Genomic DNA, 20,974 nt, shown 5'->3' with positions numbered 1-20,974 from the left:
TTATAGCAATAAAAATTGATAAAATATTAAATATAATTCCTGATGTTTCCGTCGGCCATTAAATATCATTTGTAATTTTTTTCGTGCGAGAAGATAGTGATTTCGAACTATTAGCTCGAGTGCAAAAAAATAAAAGTAAGAATATCACATGAAAGTTTTACTTAAGAGTAAAATAAAAATATCTAAATAAAGATAGAAACAAAAATAAAAATTCACAATAATATTCACAACATCGAAAGCAATTTTCTACGTTATTGTCATTCCGTGTGCTGTAAATGCATTGAAAAGGTGCTATTAAAAATGCAGAGAGAGAAAGAGAGAGAAAGTAAAGAGACATTTAGATAGGGCAATGTTCAAGCTACGAGCGAATGAGAAATTTTCATCTCGCCCAGATACGATTCTTAATAGATCGTAAGCTGTAAGCTCGAATGATCACAAATGATCGAAACTTGTCCAAATAATAGTGACAAGAATGCACAACGATTCAAGTACTCGCTTTTCTTGAAGAAGCGATATTGACGAAAAGAGGCAATAGAGAAAGGCGTGCTCCGAGTTCATCAAAAGAATAAGTGTGCACTTCTTTTCGCGCAGTCTAATTATATGTACAATGTATACAATTGTGTTATGCGTGTTTATACCATTTACATATAATACTAATTTGCATATTTTACTTGAACTAATTATTGATTCTTATACTAATTATATAATATATAATTCTTATACTTTTCTTATCAATGTAACTTTCAGCGCAATTTTATAATAAGAAAATAATTTTATATATAAATCAATTATAAATAAACAATAATTTTATATAAATTAAATACAATTAGAAAGGATGTGCACACTTTTCTTCGAATCGGAGTCTACAAGATGATACCAGCGGTACGACAATCGAGCAATTCAAAACGGCGTCGTTTTCGGGAATTTTTGACGATCATACGAGAAGCACGATTCGCGTACTAAGAACGACAAGATTGCAAATATATTTATTAGGTTATAAATTATAATTTAATACTATGTTGCAATGATTATACTATGTTTTTTAAAGGCAAAGTTAAGAAAATATGTCCGAATCCGTATTTTATTAATCTGGAACTTGAATTTTATCTAATATAAATTTATTTTAAGTTTAATTTGCTAAAATCTGATTATTATCGATGCATTTCTTAAACAACTCTGTATTTAAATAATTATACAATTTCTAAAAATGTCTTGCTTTTATTACATAAAAAGTCAATTCAGAAAAAAGAGCGCGTTTTCATCAACGCATTTGATGTTGATGAATATTCACTATTTGACTGGAAATCTGAATTACTACTTAATGATTTTTTTTTTACAAAATCACCATGTCATTCTCAGTACACGAACGAAAGCGTCTCGACGGCGTCAAAACACAACCCGCTGCGGCCGTCTCGTGCACAAGGAGTCGTGCTCGTTAAATAGTTACACGATCACTCGGTCGCAGTTGTTACAAACGACTCCGCCCGGCGTCGACGACTCCGACCCGGCGGACGATTCTTGTTTTTGCTGTTGTGGTGTCTCATTCCTCGATTCGTCCGTCGGTATAAAGGGGTTGCTACTGGCAAGTGCACCACCACCACCACCGCTCATAGCATGAAACAGAGGCGTGGGTGACCTCGGTGAAGTGGCCCTTCCGCCAACCGCGTGGCTCACCGAAGAGTAAAACTCTGTCCTTGAAGAAACTACGACATGGAAGTAGAGAAAAAGCGCCATGACAACTAGGCAGCACCGGGAAAGTGTCGGATCGGACATGACCGATCGATGAAGCCCTTCGGCAATCGCGTTCGCCAATTTATTCGTGCGAGTTTTCGAATTTTCAGATTAAGAAGCAATTATTGAAATATCCCAATGTTCACCAAGATAGTATAAATTAAATAAACTGATATAAATTTGCACAAAAAACTACGAATCAATATAATATAAACTCTAATCTGAAAAGCGGAAATTTGCACGATATATGGATACATCCGGTACGCAAGTTGTAAACAGTTGTTCGTCGTGGAATGTGACTACTATCTTCTCTCGTCGATGTTTATGCTCTGAAAAGAAAAGAGACGCGAATTCCGAATCACGTGAACTTACACAATGAGCCTCTCGCACTCGGCACAGATGTTCTGTCCTGGTGGTAGGCTCGTTTGCGGCGTTGACGGTTGCGGCTTCGTCTCCGGTGCTTGGACCGGCCTTAGTCCTGTCAGGGCGGGCGATGATGGCGTTATCACGCCGCTCACGATACTCGGCTCCGCTATTTCGCAAACAAGTTATCGTATCGGCACGCAACAGCTCGGCTGAAGCCGATTTTGATTCAGCCGATTAATCACCGAAGAACGCATCAATTTTCGAGAGATTTGGATAGATTTTACAAGAATTAAATAATTTAGAAGACTGAATTGCATTACAGATTAATAATTTTTAACAATTGGAAATGTGAAAACATTATCAACAATATACGCTTTTCAGTGATCTCACATGACATACATGAATGTTTAGAAATATCTATGATAGAAAAATGATTATTATATGCATATTAATAATTTTTAATTCGTATGGCAGTCACGCCATCGTCGATAAAGTGAATGTTACTAACCAGGTTCTGGAGTTTTTGGTTCCTTGTCCGCTTCCTGGACCATTTTAAAAACTTCGCTGTTCTCAGCATTGTAGTTCTTTTCGTTCTTTTTAAAATTGACCCTGCAACATTATGTTCACGTTACAAATAAATCTTTTTTGCGCTCATTAAGATAAATGTTGGCCGGAGTAGTCAATGACTTTTTTTAACAGAACAGAGAATCAATTAATACACTGGATTTCTGGTAATCAAAAATTTCTATTTTCAATACTTAATTACTGCAGTATTAACGTTTGCAAAAATAATTTTTTTACAAATTTATAAATAATTATATATTTAATTGTGTGAAAATTTAACTGAAAAATGATTTTAAAGAGAAACAATTTTAATCTTGCCATCAACTATCTTCGTCCATCTTATATTCGATTTCGCGATTTTACCCAAGGACACCTCCGGCCAGAACCTCCGCTTGAGCAGATAACGTCTCCGCAATAGTCTCCTCGCTGTAGATCCCTACGGGGCTGTTATACTGTTTGTTCACGATGGACTTAATTGGACCGTCGCCAGTGCCGTTCAGCTAAAAATTATTACGTTTCGTTGTAGTGAAATAAATAACCGTTTCTCATTGTTTTTTGTTGCAGAATCGTCGCGGTAGGCAGACACGGATTAACAGTCGATACTAACGAATGGCTTGGGGCTGAAATTGTGTCCGCCGCCGGCATGGGGACCATCCTGTTTCTTAACTGCCAAAGAGGTCTTTGTGACTGGCGCGATGTTACCTGCGGAAGCGGTGTGTATCGGAGACGGCAAGTTTGCAGTTGCGGGTGCTACATGCGGTTTCCAGGTACTGCCTCCTCTATAATGATAATTTGTCGATTGTTAAAGGTCGGCACGTTTTGATATATGAGCCGCTCATAAGTCAAACTGATTAACTCCATTTTTTGTAATTTTTTCAATTTTAGTACCAAAGTATATGATTGATGCTGAACTTTTCATAAATAAAATAAATTAATGGAGTTTTGTTTGATAGAGTTAGTCAGTTTAGCTTTTGAGCGGCTCATATGTCGTTGCAATTTTGTATTGTTAAGACAATTTTTTTTCTAACAATACACGTTGTATCTGAGATGGGAAAACTTCTCTTTCGTTAACTGCCATATCACGTTTAAAGTACCTGTTCTCGTCCGATCACAGAAGTCAAAAAACGTAGAGCATGGTTAGTACTTAGATGGGTGACCGCTTGGGAATATCATGTGCTGTTAACATCTTTTTTTTTTTTTTTTAATCGAGAATAATTGTAAATTTTTTATCTAAAAAGTTTAGAAGTTTGAAGAGAAAGTAATCTGTGCAGTTTACGAAAGTAGAAATTTTTGTATCATGGCTATATCTTAATATTAGGATTTTACTTAATGATTGCTAATTCATTGCAAATTACATATAGATATCTGCAATGAGAAAATTTATAATAATTAGTAGCGCCATCATAATATTTTTACTGGCGGTTAACGATAAAGCCGATAAGGTATTTCAAACACTTCCGAAGATGTTTAAACGGCAATATTTTTAAATACTGAATCATTTGTTTGTCGAGTTTTATTATGCTTAACATCTCACCTTTGAACAGTCAGTTCGAAATTATTTCCGGCCTTGACTATAACATCCTGCGCGTCCTTGTGCCTCAAATTATACATTTCAGTAGTGTTGACTCTGATAACCGCATCGCCCGCTTTAAGACCAGCTGCTTCCGCCGGGGAACCGCTATTGACCTGCAATTAAAGCAAACTGGTTCAGATTTATATCGACAGAAATCTGAGTTAATAAACAAACTATGCATTTTGAATATGCATAATTCTAATCATACATATAATAATATCATCAGGAATCATATAATAATTGATTTAATTGATTGTTAGATAATATAAAATCGACAGTGAAACTTATAAAAAAGTGATGCATAATTTAAACTTTTCATTCAATGAAGATCTACATAATCTACTATAATCTTTGAATTATTGAAGATATCGGCTCACCATTTTGTGAGTCTTTATTTCTCTATTTCTATTTTTTTTTTAATTAACTCATTTAACCATGTTTCGTAAAGAGTATGTTTTTTAACTAACCGCTCTTAAGTGCTAACCAAGTAGTGCGGATCGCAATAAAGAATTTGAGGAATTGATTAGCGACGGCATTTGAAATTTTCGTCTTGAATCTCGTGTCTATTTTTACAAGACGCGCCGCCAGACCGTCAGAGCTCTCCTCTCCTCTCCAGACTCCAGAGCCACTATATTTAAGTGCACGCGCGTCATTACGCCTCGAATGTCGGACACTGTGCATCCATTCACGTTAGAGACATGTCGTCGTAGGTTGCGGGAAGACGGTCGACGAAAAGAGGGTGATAAAGAAGAATATTAAGGGGAAACAGAAGTATCCAAATTAAAAAATCAAGCGCTCCTTCTTGCGAGCGATCTTTCAAGCGATTCTTATCGAGCGTGCTAATTATGAGTTCGACTGCGATGGTGATGATGAAGGCAAAAGTAACAAAGGCTTCTATGTGCCGACCAATGGAATCAAGAATAAAATTAGCAAAGAATTAATTTGAAATAACTCAATAATTCCGATCCAAAAATATAAAAGAAAATTTTTTGTTTTACTTAATTAAAACTTTTTCAATTTAGTTTTCTGTAAGGTATTTTATACGAGCAAAATAATTTTGATGTGTAGAAAGTTAAAAGTAAACATTGTACAGATTGATGTGTTGAATATAATGAAAAAAAGAATATAAAAGATACAAAAATTTTAGGAACATGAAAACAATTTGAGATAAAAGACAATAATTAGATTTGATTTCATTATTCGACACTTGAGAATTTAAGACGTATTATTATAATTTCTCGTGCTTTTACGAATCGTCCACTAATTTTGCAAAATCACGTTGAGGTCGAACGCAACAAATTAACTCAAAGGATTAATCACTGAATGAGACAGACGCGTTATTTTGTTATTGTACGAGCGACAGATGCAGCAATCGAGCAAGGAGAGAGGATGCATACGAGCGATTTATTATCGAGTCAGCTATGATTTTTTTACAGTCTAACAGAGTATTGAAAATAATTAATGAGCTTCGACTCAATCGTAGGCGATCGTGCGGAAGGGGCCTCTCTCTATAAATATATCCTGCAATATATCGTTGTTATTTTTATTGCGAGTCGCACGACAGGAACAGCCGTCCTCCGTAAAACATCCCGACAGAATAGATCTTATTTCCTTCGTCTCCTTCTCGAAAAGTGGGTCGACTCGCAAACGATTGGAAATATGACTGCAACATTTTGTGTATTCTATAAATTTAAAGCAAATGGCAAATCGACAATATTTTTATGATATTTATGAACAAAAGAAACTACATCAGCGAGATTTTATTGCTTATTCGAATCGTGTATTAGTCTCCAAAGTTATATATACATTAGATGATGAAAGCATTCCCCATAATATAATAATTCTGCTTGAAAAATTAAAATTGAGCGATTTAAAACTTCGTAGATTCTCTTCATACTAATTGTAAGTTGGCCAATTAATCCCGTGATTCACACTTTTCGACATGCTCGCGCGAAACGTCACATGGGCGTGAAATCGGAACATAAGCTTGAGAGCAGTTTGATCTGCGCGTATGGTTGCCACAAATAGAAGCGCGCAAGCTTGCGTCATCGTCTTGAACGTAATACCTAGTTCAGTTTTGCTGTTCAGTTTTGTTTTCGATTTCGATAAATCTTCGACAGCATAGAGCGTATTATTTCAAAATAATCTGCACGGTGGAACTTACGATCGCGATATTTTATCCATGTATCACAACACGTGCACCTTCCAAATGTATTTAATTGAAGTAACTCGATATGAAATTAAACAAAATTTAATCTTATATTATACTGCAATATTGTGCATACATATATTGACTTAAATTAAAATAATATGCAAAAAAATATATGTTGTCAACAGCACACTGTATTCCCAAAGCGATCTTAATAATAAACCGTGCTTCGCGTTTCTCACATTCAGTTCTTATCTGAAATTGAATGGTTTATTATGTATTTCCAAAACAAGGATCCAGAATAAATCAGATTCAGAACTAATAACCGTTCGTTTTTGAAGATTGACACTATATTTTTGTCTCGTTTTGTATATTATTTTAATTTAAGCCAATCGAATCATTAATAAAAATATTAAAATTTATACAAGATATAAAAAAATAAATATAAACTCTAACAGATGCATTAATATGCTATATCAGTTTGTCTCTGTCAGTTCCAAAGATTTCAATGCATTGAAAATTTATTTGATCACCGAAGTTAAGTAATATTGAATGTTAATACTTATATAAATAGATTGACACATTTGTTGATAAAAAAAATCCTACAATATAACGATAGAAAGAGACATTGTTTATTGTGGGGCATTTTTCTTGGCGAAAGAAATGAGCCAACATGAGAACATCATTAATTTTTTTTTTTACAATATGAGCTATCACTGTGTTGTCCTAATTTTTGTACATATTATTTATAAAACAAGTTTATAATGATCATAGTAATGAACAAGCATGTTTTAACAATAGAGCATCGGAAAGCTAAGGATAGTCAGAAAACATGTTACATTTTACGCGTTGCACAGACGATCATATGTTTTTTCGGTTGATGCGCTTAATGGTCTCACGGTTTTCGCGGGGTCCCTACGATGTTGCGAAGACATGGGGACGTGAACGTAAGTCAGGGTTAAGCTGTCGGTGGGCAAGCCGTTTCTAAAAATAGTCTTGGACCAATCTAAAAATATATCCCCGAACACGTTACGGTCGTTACATACACTCGGAACCGAGTCGCAGCGGTAGCCGAGAGGTAGAATGCATCAAGGTGGCTCCAGGCTCGCTCTGATACACGCGACACGCCGATCGCACCATCACCGACAGCGCGACTGCGATCCTTTTTCCATTCAATGAATAATGGTGGTGTCAATGAAAAAGCCGTTGAATGAACGCACAAAGACTTACATCTACTTCCGGAAGTGCATGAGTTATTTTTACGGTGCATAGATCGTGCAACATTTTCTTCCTTTCTCTGCTCTAAAAATTAATGAATTAGAACGAATTGCAAATCGACAAATTTTTACACGCACCTTTCCATTCTACGTAATATCGGAAAATCATATAACAGTTAAATAAATGAACCATTGAATCCGGTTGTAAATTTTATTAATCGGTGCTATAAGTTTAAAAAAATCCAATCTCCCGATTTACACGACGAATAAGTCTTCGCGTGACAGTTATTGCATGCGAAACGCTGCCGCATGTCCATCTGTCAGAATTGTTCTAAAAATAACTGCCGAATATGCGCGGCGTGTGCGTGTATGTGTAGGTAGATACATTCGAGTGCAGTGAAACCGAGAGGGAGAATACACCCAAGGTGTACGAGGTACGCATTCCAATGGGCGGGTTATCAGAGACGGATTCATCCCACCTTCCATGTTGGAATGCATCTGTTCTTTTTTTTCTCTAGCTCTGTCTTTCTCTCATTCTCCGTCTCTTTCTTACTTAAGCTTAGGAGAAGGACTCTAAAGGCTCATTCATACATGCAATACCCTCAAAAACGTCGCGCTGACGAGAATGCACCAGTTGCATTTTGTGTCGGCAGAACGTGCAGAAACTCGAGTACGCAGAAAAACGTGAAACATACATTTTTCTGCGTACAGAGATCTTTTTTGTCTTTTTCTAACTTTGTCAATGTGTTGAAAGAAACGCTAATATTTGAGCATAAATTTGCATAACATACTTTTGAGTCATAATTTAATTTAGAAATATTTTATTTCAATGTTATTTCATCAGATGCTAGTGTTTAATTATTATTCTTTGAGGTTTTTTAAATAATTATATTTGTTATTTTGGAGGATTCGCATCTTTATAGCATAAATATACTGATACGATAATAATAGAAAAGTTTTTAATTAAAGTATTGTTCTGATATTTTAACTAGATTAACAAATACAAATATATAACAATTGATACGTTTAAAATAAAAAATTAAATATAGAATTAAGAAGAAATTATAGATTGTGCATAGATATTTATGTAAGTGATTTTATTGAAATATTGTTAGAAGATATAATAAGAAGATAAATACTTGGGACACGAGAAGACAAGTAAGACGTAATTTTGTGACACTCGTTATTGTTTAAATTATTCAACTTTGAGGTCAGCTGCATCTCGATACAGCGATGACGAAATAAATATCGAAGCGAAACCAAACTAAATGCCTTCGCCGCCTTGTGGCAGGAGAAATAGACAGTAACGTCAGACCAAAATTATTGGCGTACAGTCGACCAGCTCTTATCTCTCAAAACAAACTAGTCGTTGCTACCACTGCAAGATATAACAATGTACGTGGACAGACGTATATGCAAGCAGTACGCTTGCAAAATCGTAAAGTTCCACCTACAAAGAATTAAATATCGATGATGTCAACAGGAAAAGTCAATTGATATATTACTGAAATCATCAGTCAATATTACTATTACTTATTTAGTAGAGATTTGAAAATATTATTACTCTAAAATAATATTTTAAACACCTGAGTTTTATTTAAAGTCGTCTGATTCTCGAACACGGATGCATTATGATGCGAAAAGATGTAAAATGATTGTGAACGATCTCAACAATCGTTGTGATCGTAATCGTGTACCGCATACCAAGTGTCAGGAAACGAAACTGAGAAAAGAGGAGGTCAACGAGTGCGTGAAAGTGGAATTGATTCTCGGAGGTGTGTATGAGTCGGCATGATGACACACATGCCGGAAGACGGTTGAAAGGAATCGTAAAGAAATATCGTCAAAATGAATTCAGTACAAAATGATACTTGAGAAAGATTAGAAAATTATGAAAAATATTTATTAAGACAAATTGCTTTTATTCAATTTTTTTTATTTAATAAGCAAAAAATTTTTTTCTTTTATTATCATTAATCCTAAACTGAGAAACTTAGAATCTTTATTCCTTCGAGATTAGGGCCGGCTAAAAATAATTGAGAAATATATCACAGTTTTAGCCGAACGGAAATGCGCTGAACGAATGTGCTTACAGTTATTTCGCGATCGGTTTTCGCAAACACGGCGCGAGTGTTTATTTGCGCGTAACGCGAGTGAGTTACTCGACGACGAGCAGGGAAAAAAAAATACTAAAATCGCTTTTAGTCACTCTCTCTTGATTCGTTGAGATTCTTCGGACATTTAAGCTAATATTTGTATAAGTGCTGCCGACTGCGGTGAAAGAAAGGATATGTGAACGCGCAAGGGCACTTATCGGTGCCCGGATGAATCATTCCCAATGAATGAATCCCGATAACTGCACGAATACCGTGATGAGCTCACGTCAAAAACTGACTATAAAAAATGACGAATAGCGACTCTTGTGTCACGCGCGCTTAGTGCACACTTAAACGTAAACTCAGCACAAATACGACGATGATTTCATCGCGGACTGCATTATGAAATACGTTTATATCTGGATTCATCTGTGCTCATTGTTCTTTTAATTGGGTTATTGAGGAAATACAGTTGGGTTCAGGATGCTTCAGTCTTCTGTATTTCAAGAAGAAAGATATAACAATTTTGTAATATTTATAAAAAATATTTATTTACTTAGATTTTTGCTTTTTAAAGTCGATTTTAATAAAGAAAAGAGTTTAGTTCGGAAGTTCAGACATTGTCGTCGCATTCTTATAGCAATACCGAGAAAATCGAACAGATGTTTATACGCGAGACGAAAATATATGACGCTCGATACGTTCTGCTTTTCGACAACGCGAATTCGCGAATGTATATATAGTTCACCACAGAGTTCGACTATCTGCCATCGTAATCGTGACACAACCGCCGCGATGCGATAGAGGTGTCGCGTTACCAATGGATTCACGTGGTGTGGCCACGACAAACAAACGGGAGAGGACTGATTTCTGTTCTAACTTTTGGCAAATTTCCCACTACCACCTCCCACTCTCTATCTTCTCCTCATTCTCGAAATCGAATCGACATTTACGATAATAGTGCACCGAAATCTTCGGCATCGAGATACTATTTCACTCACACCCAATTCTTTTACTGACTTACCAGTACTTTCCATCAAAAATTATGCAATATATTAGACTAATTTTTTAATTATTTTATGATTAATTTAATATTAGTTATTATATTAATTTTTTAATATTCTTTTATTTTTTAAAATTGTATTTGATAATTCTAATTAATAGTTTTATAATTTAATTTGTATCGATCTATTCAACTTTCTCAAATGTGTCGTTATGGTTTTGACAGTTACAATATCTGTATACATTGGCAATGTTTTTTTTCCAAATTATGACTGATAAATTTTTTCGAAGAAATCTCATTTTTCTTACGGCCGATTGCGTATCTCGCATTGCTCGTGCAAAGAGAGTTTGCTACGGACGCCTGAGAGGAAGCCCGGTCCGTGGATATTAATAGAGGCTGAGGCCCGGTGGCGGACACGCCACCGAGCTTACTCTTGTGGATATAAAAATATCGCTTTTATTTTTCGCCGCGACGTCTCGTCGAATCGCCGAAACTTTTTTCTTCTCCCGCCTTTTCATCACCATTCGTCTTACGCCACAATTTTTCATAAAATATTATTCTCATTTCACGTGTTACACGCAAATAAATGACATTAAAATTGCAGATTTTCTCAGAACGTTATAAATTTTGATTTTTGGCGTATAATTAAAATAAAAATGTGACTTTGAATGATTATTTAATTAACCGTGATTTTGTATGTAATGCTATGGAAGAAATTAGGAACTACTGTGTGTAAATTAGACCACAATTACCATTGATAAGATCTATTATCTCTTTGATAAAACGCATTCATTTTCTGATACGAATTTTTGTTTCACATTTGGAGCATTGTCGTACCGTGCGCAATGCTATCCCTCTCGCAATTCTCGAATCTCCAGAAGATTTGAGCCAAGACACCCACGTAATGCAAATCTGTTGCTCCCACCTCCGCTGTGCCTGTCTCTCTTTTTTGTCTATTTTCTTTTATTCTTCATCTATTCTGCCGAATATTATCTGTTAGCGTGGCCAAAAATCTTGACGAGTCTCGCAGAAATTTAAATCCATGCAAAAAATATATATAATTCTTAGCAAGGTATAATGATTTTACGTTTACCTTTTCTAAGAATTTTAAATACATGTTGTGTTATATGTAACAATTAAATATAATTTAGCACGACTAATAAACTTAATTACTCCATATTATAAGCAATTAATTTAATTGATACAATGAACAATTAATTATTATATGCTACATATTAAATTTACGCATGAAATCATTAATGCCTGTAAATTATTTTTAATAATAGTAATTTTAGACATTCTATACATATTAATTTAGTATTCTGATCTTATACTTTTATAATACTGAATATTGTGAATATTGAGATTATCGAATTGCTCCAAAATTATATAGCTTTTCGTAACGTAAACAAAAAAAAAACAAGTCGGTTTGCAAATCATACGTTACTTTCGGATCATTGGCCGATGACACACCGACGATTTTCTCGATTTTCGTTCTCGTTTAAACGCGACAAAACACGCGCAAATACGCTTCGCGGAAATCCAAATTGGATGCTCGTCTTCTCTCTTCGACGTCGTTCGGTCAAATTACGATGCACAACCCACCCGGTACATCATGACAGCCGTGTGCATCCCGAGCGCGAAATTCAGTTCACACTCAGCCGTAAACAAATCGCCCTACAATTTCCCGGTTGCATCGTGTATAACGACGCGGATGCAGCCGCGCACCCATATATACGCGTAAAACGGAACTCGTAATTGCCGAGGCAACTGCGATCGTTCGTAGGGATAATTTTAGATAACCGATGTCAAATATTTATACTGAATTTGAACTGAATCGTGGTTTTTTTACTTGATAATATGCTTATAAGATGCTGATAAGATTTAATCGTATTCGATGAACAACTTGTATTGAAAGACTTTGACTGTATGCAGTGATATACGTGTATTTTAATAGTTACATTGCAAAATAAAGTAAAAAATTTATTTATCTTAAAATTATTTCAGTATAAATTTTAATTGTTCTAGATATAATTAGATATTATCTATGCTGTAAAATATTAATATATTTATAATTTTTTAGTTATTTAAATAATAGTAAGAATCTCAATATTAACAATTAATTTTTATTATTTTGTAATTTTGATAATTGAAAAATATCTTGAGAATTATCATTAAAAAACATTTAAAAAAACTGAAGGCACTACTTAATTTTAAAAATATAAAGTTTTGTTCAAATAATTGCATAATAAAAAACCAAAATATAATGGAATTAAAGAAAAGTAATTGATATTTTAGATGTCGATGCTGTCTTCAAATTATAAATAATGAAAATGATTATACAATTCCGTACCGCAGTTGATGACAATGTTACAGAAAGCGCGATTGTCTCATAACAAATAGCAATTTCTCGTATTTCGTAAGCTGTTTTGTTACGTAGTGGACAAAGATAACATATTGTTACAGACTTTCTTTTCAAGATGAACGCACAAACGTCTACGTCTTTGGCAAATTACCAACTATGCCACATATTGTGTATTTATCTTTAACAGAGAGAGGTCTACTTATTCGATAATCAATGAAGAAAAAATTTTATCTAAAATATTTGGAGAAGAAATGTAAAAAGAGCTCTCAGTTTTGATGTCTATTTAAGTTTAACCGTGGTTCAGTTCGAAGTTTTGATGTATTTTTTAAAAGTATATTTTAAATATTCAATGATATTAATTTTAAAGGCAATTTTTAATTAGTGATAATTTATAATAATATCTATTTTCTTCCGTTTTGTGAAAGTTGCAGTGTGTTGATCCAAATTTATCGTTATTCTAATAATTGCTAAAATATAGACGCTTTTTTTACTCATTAAACATAGAGCTATATAGCACGACTATCGCGAAGTAAAATGTTTTCTCATGCTGCCTCGTTAAAATTCCGTTATACGTATAACGCCCGAGGAGCGTTTAATTAGCAGAACGACACACTATTATTAGGGCAACGCCACGTGCGTGACGCTAGTGACGTCGAAAAAATTCCTGTGCAATTTTTTTCTCACCAAGCCTTTCACCTGCGATGGTTCCCTCGCGTTTGAAAAAATTCTTATCACCGATGCGACGTCGTAATCGGCTAACGACATTCGCAATTCATGCCGCGTCCTTCCACGACACGATAACGCGATACGTGTGTGCACGCCGTTTTCCAGCGAAATATCTCGTAACGCGAACGCCTACGCTCCGATACACCGCCGGTGCACTCACCGTGGAATCACGGGAAGCGCAGATAGAAGCTTTTGCAAAGAGAATAATCTACGATAAAAATTTGCTTAAATAAGCGTGATATAAGGATTCGGTTTATAAACAATTTTAACTATATAAAATATACATTTAAAAAAATTTTAACTGTATTAATATTTAATAATTAATGGATAAAATAATTAATGGATGAATAATCAGTTACTAAGTTAAATTAAAAATATGATAATTAAAATAATTCGATTTATTAGATGACTTTTTGAAAATTGCTATCGAACTGTCGTAAAATTTTATTCGCATTTGTTATATAGAACTTTTGTTACACTTTATCATTTTTTTTTCTTGTAAGAGGAAACATGTTTTTGTCGATTTACGCGACTCCGGTCTATCTGTTGATAGAAATATTTATTGACGTGATGATCGACGAGGTTCGTGCACCGTTCGTATTTACGGTGGATCATAAACCTTGTTGAGCGCGCGTTAACGTTTTTTTCCACGACTTCTAAAAACATACGTGTAAATATTTTTCTGCCCACTAGTCAACAGAAATCGTTTGATTTCATTCTCAAGATCACGGCCGGATACTCGCGACCGTATTATTTATCTGTACCACGAAAACGACGTCCTGCAAAGAGGACGTCGACGTTGTCGTTATCGTCGAAATCGGCGCCTGCTGCCTTCGTCGTCGCGAGCGAGACTCGATCCACAGCTCATGCGGGTTTCGCAAAGGCACCTTCTAGAAATAGAACACCTAAATAATTTGCTTCGGATTACGAGCGACGCGCGCCGGTACTCTCTTCTGTTCTCTTTTTCGTCGTGGCTAATTCTCGTGGGCGCACTTTTTCTAATTTTCAAAACAATATAAATTGCGAAGCGAATGTGCGAAATTTTCACGCGGATGAATAATTTAGAAATGTTTCCAAACTTAGATATCTCATGATATGATTTCAAATAATAGAATAATTTAATTAATTCGTGTTTGGATGTTACTTAAAAAAATTGAGCAGATCGTTATTTTACTTATTATAATAATCCCTAAATTTAATTTATATTGAACTTCTTAGTGAGCAAAAAATTTGGTAAAATCAAATCCAAATTAAACAAAAAATTACGTTCTCATCGATTTATCTCATTTTTTATTGAATATAATATTTATCGAAAGAGAAAACATTGAAGAAATATTTGAAAAAATATCGCGATAGTAATATTTAATTTTAATAGCGACATAATTTTAAAATAAAGTAGAAGTCCTTCACATCAACTTTGTCACGTCAGCAATGAATGATTAAAAATCCGAAGGAATTAAAAGGCAGTAACTACGCTAAACAGTTTCATGTCTAATCGGCGTTTCGAACTTGGCCTTCTTTGTGACACACCACGTGGTTCGTTTATTTTACGAGGCCGCAAATACGACGGGCCTCCGGTCGCCCTCGGCTTTCTCGGAAAGGAAAGAAATATGAGTGCAGCAGTGTCAAAGGCGCTTCGTACAAGTTCTCGCTGTGAGAAACGATCGCCGATCTGATTTCTACACTTCGGAGTACTTGAACTCGATCGCGACGCGTCTTTCACCAAAACAATTCGCGAATGCGTTAAGATTCGCGAAACAATCTAAGCATACAGCGGGGAAACCAGAGGAAACCCGAGGAACCTGTCGCCCTTGAGACTCGAATTACGATTTTCCGTCGAAATATATTTCGCAATGTAAAAATTCGTTTTTCGCTTTTCTAATAAAATTAAATAGTTATCTGTATAAAAGTTATATACATGCGTACTTCTATTTTTTACAATATATAACAATAAATTATCTGTTTGTAATTATTGTACGCATATGGCATTCAAGAATTGCTGGAATAAAACGCAATAATTCGAGCTTTCGAAATAGTACAAATACAATTCTGTCAACTGACACATTTGCGCGTAGATTATTGATTACATTGACATAGATGAGAGATGGAAAACACGACGATGTCAAACTTGTGACAGTTCGCGCGTGAGCTGCGGAATCCGTCGTCGCTCGACATTGGCACTCGCTGACAACGCGTCTTAATAATAGCGCTTATGGCTGTATAACGCTACATAATCCGTCCGAAAAAAAGTGCAGGAAAAAATCCCGGAACGCCCCGCGTCTCTACACGTTCGCCAAAAGCTTCTCGTGTTACAGCGCCAGGCATCGCCAAAACACGTCGCAGGCAGTGACGGCGGCGGCGGCAGCGGCGAACTCGGCGTTTCGCACGTAGTTGGCAACGATTTCTGCCGATGCGCGTGAAATAATTTGGCGTTTACCGCCACATTATGTAACGTGTACGAGTCTTATAGATTGTAATATCAAAACACACTCAATTGCGTCTCACGATCGTGAAAAGCGGTGAAAAGCGCGAAGGAAAACTCGCACAGAATTTCTATTTACTTGTCTTTCTCCTTTTTAATTAAACCGATTTTACATGAAGTAAACACTTTGTTCGTGATCATAGCTAATTATATGAAATGAAAGGTTTCGTAAATTCTCGCAGAGAAAAGAAGATAATTGACACGTTAATGACTAAGTTGTTTATTAAGTGTGGAAATTATGTTTTTCGGGTCAAACATATTTTTATTGCAGAAAATTAAGATATTATTGAATTTTAGAAGTTTCTCTATTTTTAGCTATTTATATCAATATTTTATATGAGATCAAAATTAAAAAAGATAATTGATTTTTATCTGCATTTTTTATAATTCTAAATGTTAATACAATAATTTGTTTTTAAGTACAATATATATAATTATTTGTATTCGACACGTGTTCTGTTGCACAAAATTGATCATCGTGTCATGTTTTAATTTTTATAGCTATCAATTTCAACATTTTAGAGACTCGTGTTACAGAGCATCAACACGTGCTATCTGTCTATCGAGTGTCAACCGTAGTTTGTAATATAGATTTTATTTCGGAGGACGAGTCGCGAGAGATCCTGTTTGCGTTTCACTTTCATCTTACTCTTGCTTTCGAACTCGTTATCGTATTATCTGCTTCCGCATACTCAAGATTTGCGTGTTCAAATTCGCATCCTAATACTATATACTACAAATTTGCACCCCAAATTTTACAATAAAAATGATAAGAAGTCGATATGGTAAGAATTATGATAAATAATTGTTTATACGATAAAATGTTATTTCTAGGCCATATACAATATAACAAAATTATATATACATAACACATATTTGATAAATTAAAATTAGTATAATATATATAATGAAACAAGTTATGACAAAAATTGACTTTAATGAGAAAAATTCCTACATTTCCAGAAAAAAATTAATAGAGAAAGTTATAGAAATAGAAAAAAAATGCTGCTACTTGCGAATCATTTATATCAATGATTCCAATTGTCAAGCGAAGTTTGCGAAGTTGATCGATCTTTATGCTCAATGAAAATCCTATTCCACGCGATCCGCACGAGTTGTGACAATTGATATCTCGTGAACGACACGTGAACGAAAGATACAAACGAGTTAAACATCATACAGACGCGTTGCTCTACACTTGCTCCGAATTTTTTACTCAACAACTTTGGGACTACATGGATTCGATTTCTGTCGAACTGTTCGACTATCAAGAAACATTGTGAAAGCGAACGACAAGGAACCACAGATGAAAATAGCCATATAAAACATCGCTATATATAAACGGCTGCAAGAAATATTTTTACTACTGCTTCTGCCTCAGTCAACTTGAGATCCGGCACAAGTGCTTCTTTAACAGCGCTCCTTCAAAGTTCGAAAGTCCACTTTCATGATATTTAAATTAGCTTGAGAAAAACATCGTACAATAATGACCGATAATTAAGACAAAAAGAATAGAACGTATTCCAAATGGAATAAAAAAGTCGTACTCTCCAACAGAACGCGCGAAAAGTATAAGATGCACCTCGCGAATCTCAGTATTTATGTATATCTCTGTCATCGTACGATGTGAATTATTTTTTCTGTTTAATGTATCATATATACATCACATTTTAGATGACTAATGTTGAAATGTGTCAAACAATGCTAAATATTTCACAAATTTTGTTGTCCTACATTAATACGTACCAGGAGAAGAAGATGCGGACAACTTTATGAAATATATCTTTGTTTGCTTCCTATATCATATCGGGGTCGATAAAATTCTTGAAAATAAACATCGCGTCGACGAATGATAGACTATTCCGATCCATGATAGATTATCGTAACTAAATAGTCGATCTGTCGACTCACCTTTTGGACGAGGAGCGGCGTACCGAAATCCTTGCCGCCTTGCAAACGGAAACCCCAGGCGGAACCGTCGAACCTGGACAGCTTGACGCTGATCAGCTGTGCCATATCACTGTCCGTTTGAACTGTCGATTATATCTGAGCAAACGAACGAGCCGGGACCGATTTCGAAAACTACGACGGCTGAACTAGCCCTTAGCTCGACCTAGCTACTTCAAGGTATCGCGACGCACCACAGGACGACAAAATCGACAACGTCTATTTATGTGTACTCTACAAAAGAGGAGTATATCTCGCGCTCTCTCGAGTGGAACGTGGAACGAGCACGTACGTTCCTGAAGAACGCGCAAACCGGAGTAAAGGTATAAGAGGCGCCGAGGACGGTCAGTCGGGCAGCGGGGCCTCCTCGCCACACGATTTGGGACGAGGAGGAGGAGTGCGAGAGCGCGGAAGGAAAGGGAAGGAACAGCAGGAGGGAGACAGCAGAGGGAAAGAGGGAAACGACGTGGTGGTATGAGACAGATAGCGGGAATGGAGAGGAAAAGAGACAAATTTATTGTGTTCAAATTGTGAGACAAATTCTCTCGAATCTTTTCGAATTGCGACACGCTAAATGAGTGTGACGAAATTTTATTAAAAGTATATCAAGTTATTAGCTAAGCATTTTATTAATTTAAAATTAATTCTGTGCAAGTTTTCATCATTGGTCAAACTTAGAAGTTTGAACTTTGAATTCGAGAATTTGTTCAAGTCTTTTTGAGCCTTGAAGATAATTATATTTGAATTCAAAATATTTGTGTAAATATCATGTCTGAATATTGGTTTTGTGGAATGATGTCTGAACTGCTCTAACTGTCTTTACTGCCTTTATCATGAAATTCCGAAGTGTCTGAAGACAATAAACGAAAAGAGCGAAATAAATCCGCGACAGAATGCGTTCGAGATGCTGGAGCGATATAAAATCAGGCTAAAAGAGCTGGAAAAAGTGAACGAATGCTCTTAATTAATTAAATTTTCCTCGTACCCTCTCAAGCGACCAACCAAGAGAGGGTATGCGCGAAGGCCGATGCATCCGGTGCATCGTGCAAGGTGCTCCCTATATCGTGGCGGTGGGAGACAAGGGGCAGAAGGTGGAAGCAATAAGATATAACACCGGGACGGAGAGAGGAAGAAAAGGACGGGGCGAGATGTCGGGAATGTCGAGTTGCCATCTCGATGACCATGACAGAAGAGCCGCGCACACGTCTACATCTGTTCTGCTTTTCTCCACTGCTAATTACGTCTTTCTTTCTATCTGACTTTGTCTGACGTGGTTCGACCATATTAAAATGAAAGGTGCGGCGACTATGAATAATTAATTGGAAATATTAATCAGTTTCCTAAAAAACTCCTAAATTTTCTGTCATAAAAAGTTGTTTTTTATTTTTCTACTTATTGAGATTTATCATATATTGTTGGACTCTAAATCAATTAAATATTTTAATTTGAAATTATTTAGAAATTATTTGTATGAAATATAAAAATAAGAATTATTATTTTTTAATTACATTCAATGATAAATATATTTTTTTACTTTATAATCTTTTATATTAATACATGCCTTGAATAAAAGGCGTGTACTAGAGAATGCACATTAGCGCGTAAAAATGAATTTAATCTTTCAAACATAAAAGCACGCGTGGTATCTCTCATCTACCTGAAGAGAATCTAATGTGTGTAGAGAACTTGAGTAAACCTTCGTCATCGTCGTCGATAGGTCGCGTAGGAGGTCATGAATGGAAACTCGTTAAATAAATTTTATTGCACTGTCGCATGCCTCCGTTAAGTTCCTCAGTAATCAGACATGAATTTACCGAAATTGACGCACATCGCGGCCGATGACGATACGTGTGAATTATGCCGGGGAAAAGAATCTCGTTCTCTTGATCGTCCTGCGCGTGTAATGGGAAAAGATTACGCGAATTCCTGCGTACGAGTCACGCATAGACAAGTTATTATGCCTTTCATTAGTAATGTTTAATTGTATCTTTGCATTCTAATTAAGATAAATATTTATTTCTAGGAAAGATGCCTTTGACATCAAAATAATTACGTCAATTTTGCAATTATATGTAATCAACAAGATTATCCTGTATTTAAATTTCTTTGATTTAAATTACAATTTTTTGCAATTAAATTTTAACATTTGCAAAAAATTGGCATATTAAATATGAATCATAAGTAATATGAATGAAAAATTTACCGCAAGAAGTAAAGCTAATTTGATTAATATTATTAATTTATCGCTGTAAGCACAATTTCCTGCGAAAATCAATATACCGAATTAATGTATAATTAAATTCGAAAAATCGCGGAAGGAACACTCTTCGACGGATGCACCCAAGTTCTCGGCTGCGCAACGGCTGCATTCTGCGCCGGTGGCGGTCACGAGGGCGCGAACTAGTTCGTGAATCATGCCTAGAATGCTTTACATAAATTGCTCGGGGCCGACGTCACGATCGGGAACCCTAAGCAAGCAAGGAGTAAGAGAACGAGAGAGAGAAAGAGAAAAGAGGGGAGGGAGAGGGAGTGAGAATGAAAGAGAGAAAGGGAAAACGAAAAAGAGGTTCATCGGCCAAGAAGGCAGACGTGACTCAGCCGGTCGCATACGCATACGCGAGACGCGGATAAGAGAGGCCTCGGAAACCCCGGAAAGGAGAAAGTACGCTCCGCGGATGAGTCCGCGGAATTAGTCGCGCGGATTTCCGTACGAGCGGATAATCGCGGCCGTTTACTCGGAAATTTACCTTTCTAG

General features: G+C 35.7%; 1 protein-coding gene and 1 non-coding gene across 2 annotated transcripts in view; one reads left to right on the top strand and one right to left on the bottom strand.

The window, feature by feature from the left end:
* The window catches only part of LOC105668197 (PDZ and LIM domain protein Zasp), a 34,072-nt gene extending 15,480 nt beyond the window's left edge, over nt 1-18,592 (bottom strand). The window contains exons 1-8 of the mRNA XM_067359022.1: nt 18,184-18,592; nt 4,196-4,347; nt 3,269-3,440; nt 3,025-3,161; nt 2,606-2,706; nt 2,104-2,263; nt 1,878-1,900; nt 1,448-1,703 (exon numbers count right to left, since the gene is read on the bottom strand). Of these exons, the coding sequence (XP_067215123.1) occupies nt 1,448-1,703; nt 1,878-1,900; nt 2,104-2,263; nt 2,606-2,706; nt 3,025-3,161; nt 3,269-3,440; nt 4,196-4,347; nt 18,184-18,288 (1,106 nt within the window). The 5' untranslated portion in view covers nt 18,289-18,592. The remainder of the gene's footprint in view (nt 1-1,447; nt 1,704-1,877; nt 1,901-2,103; nt 2,264-2,605; nt 2,707-3,024; nt 3,162-3,268; nt 3,441-4,195; nt 4,348-18,183) is intronic.
* LOC137001328 (5S ribosomal RNA) lies at nt 3,728-3,846 on the top strand. Its single transcript, XR_010891392.1, has one exon. It is a non-coding gene; the product is annotated as a 5S ribosomal RNA (ribosomal RNA).
* Nucleotides 18,593-20,974: the final 2,382 nt, after the last annotated feature.

Source organism: Linepithema humile, chromosome 7 (genome assembly GCF_040581485.1).
Source record: "Linepithema humile isolate Giens D197 chromosome 7, Lhum_UNIL_v1.0, whole genome shotgun sequence".
Taxonomy (NCBI): domain Eukaryota; kingdom Metazoa; phylum Arthropoda; class Insecta; order Hymenoptera; family Formicidae; genus Linepithema; species Linepithema humile.
The sequence above is the reverse complement of the archived record's forward strand: the minus strand, read 5'-3'. Positions and strand labels throughout refer to the sequence as shown.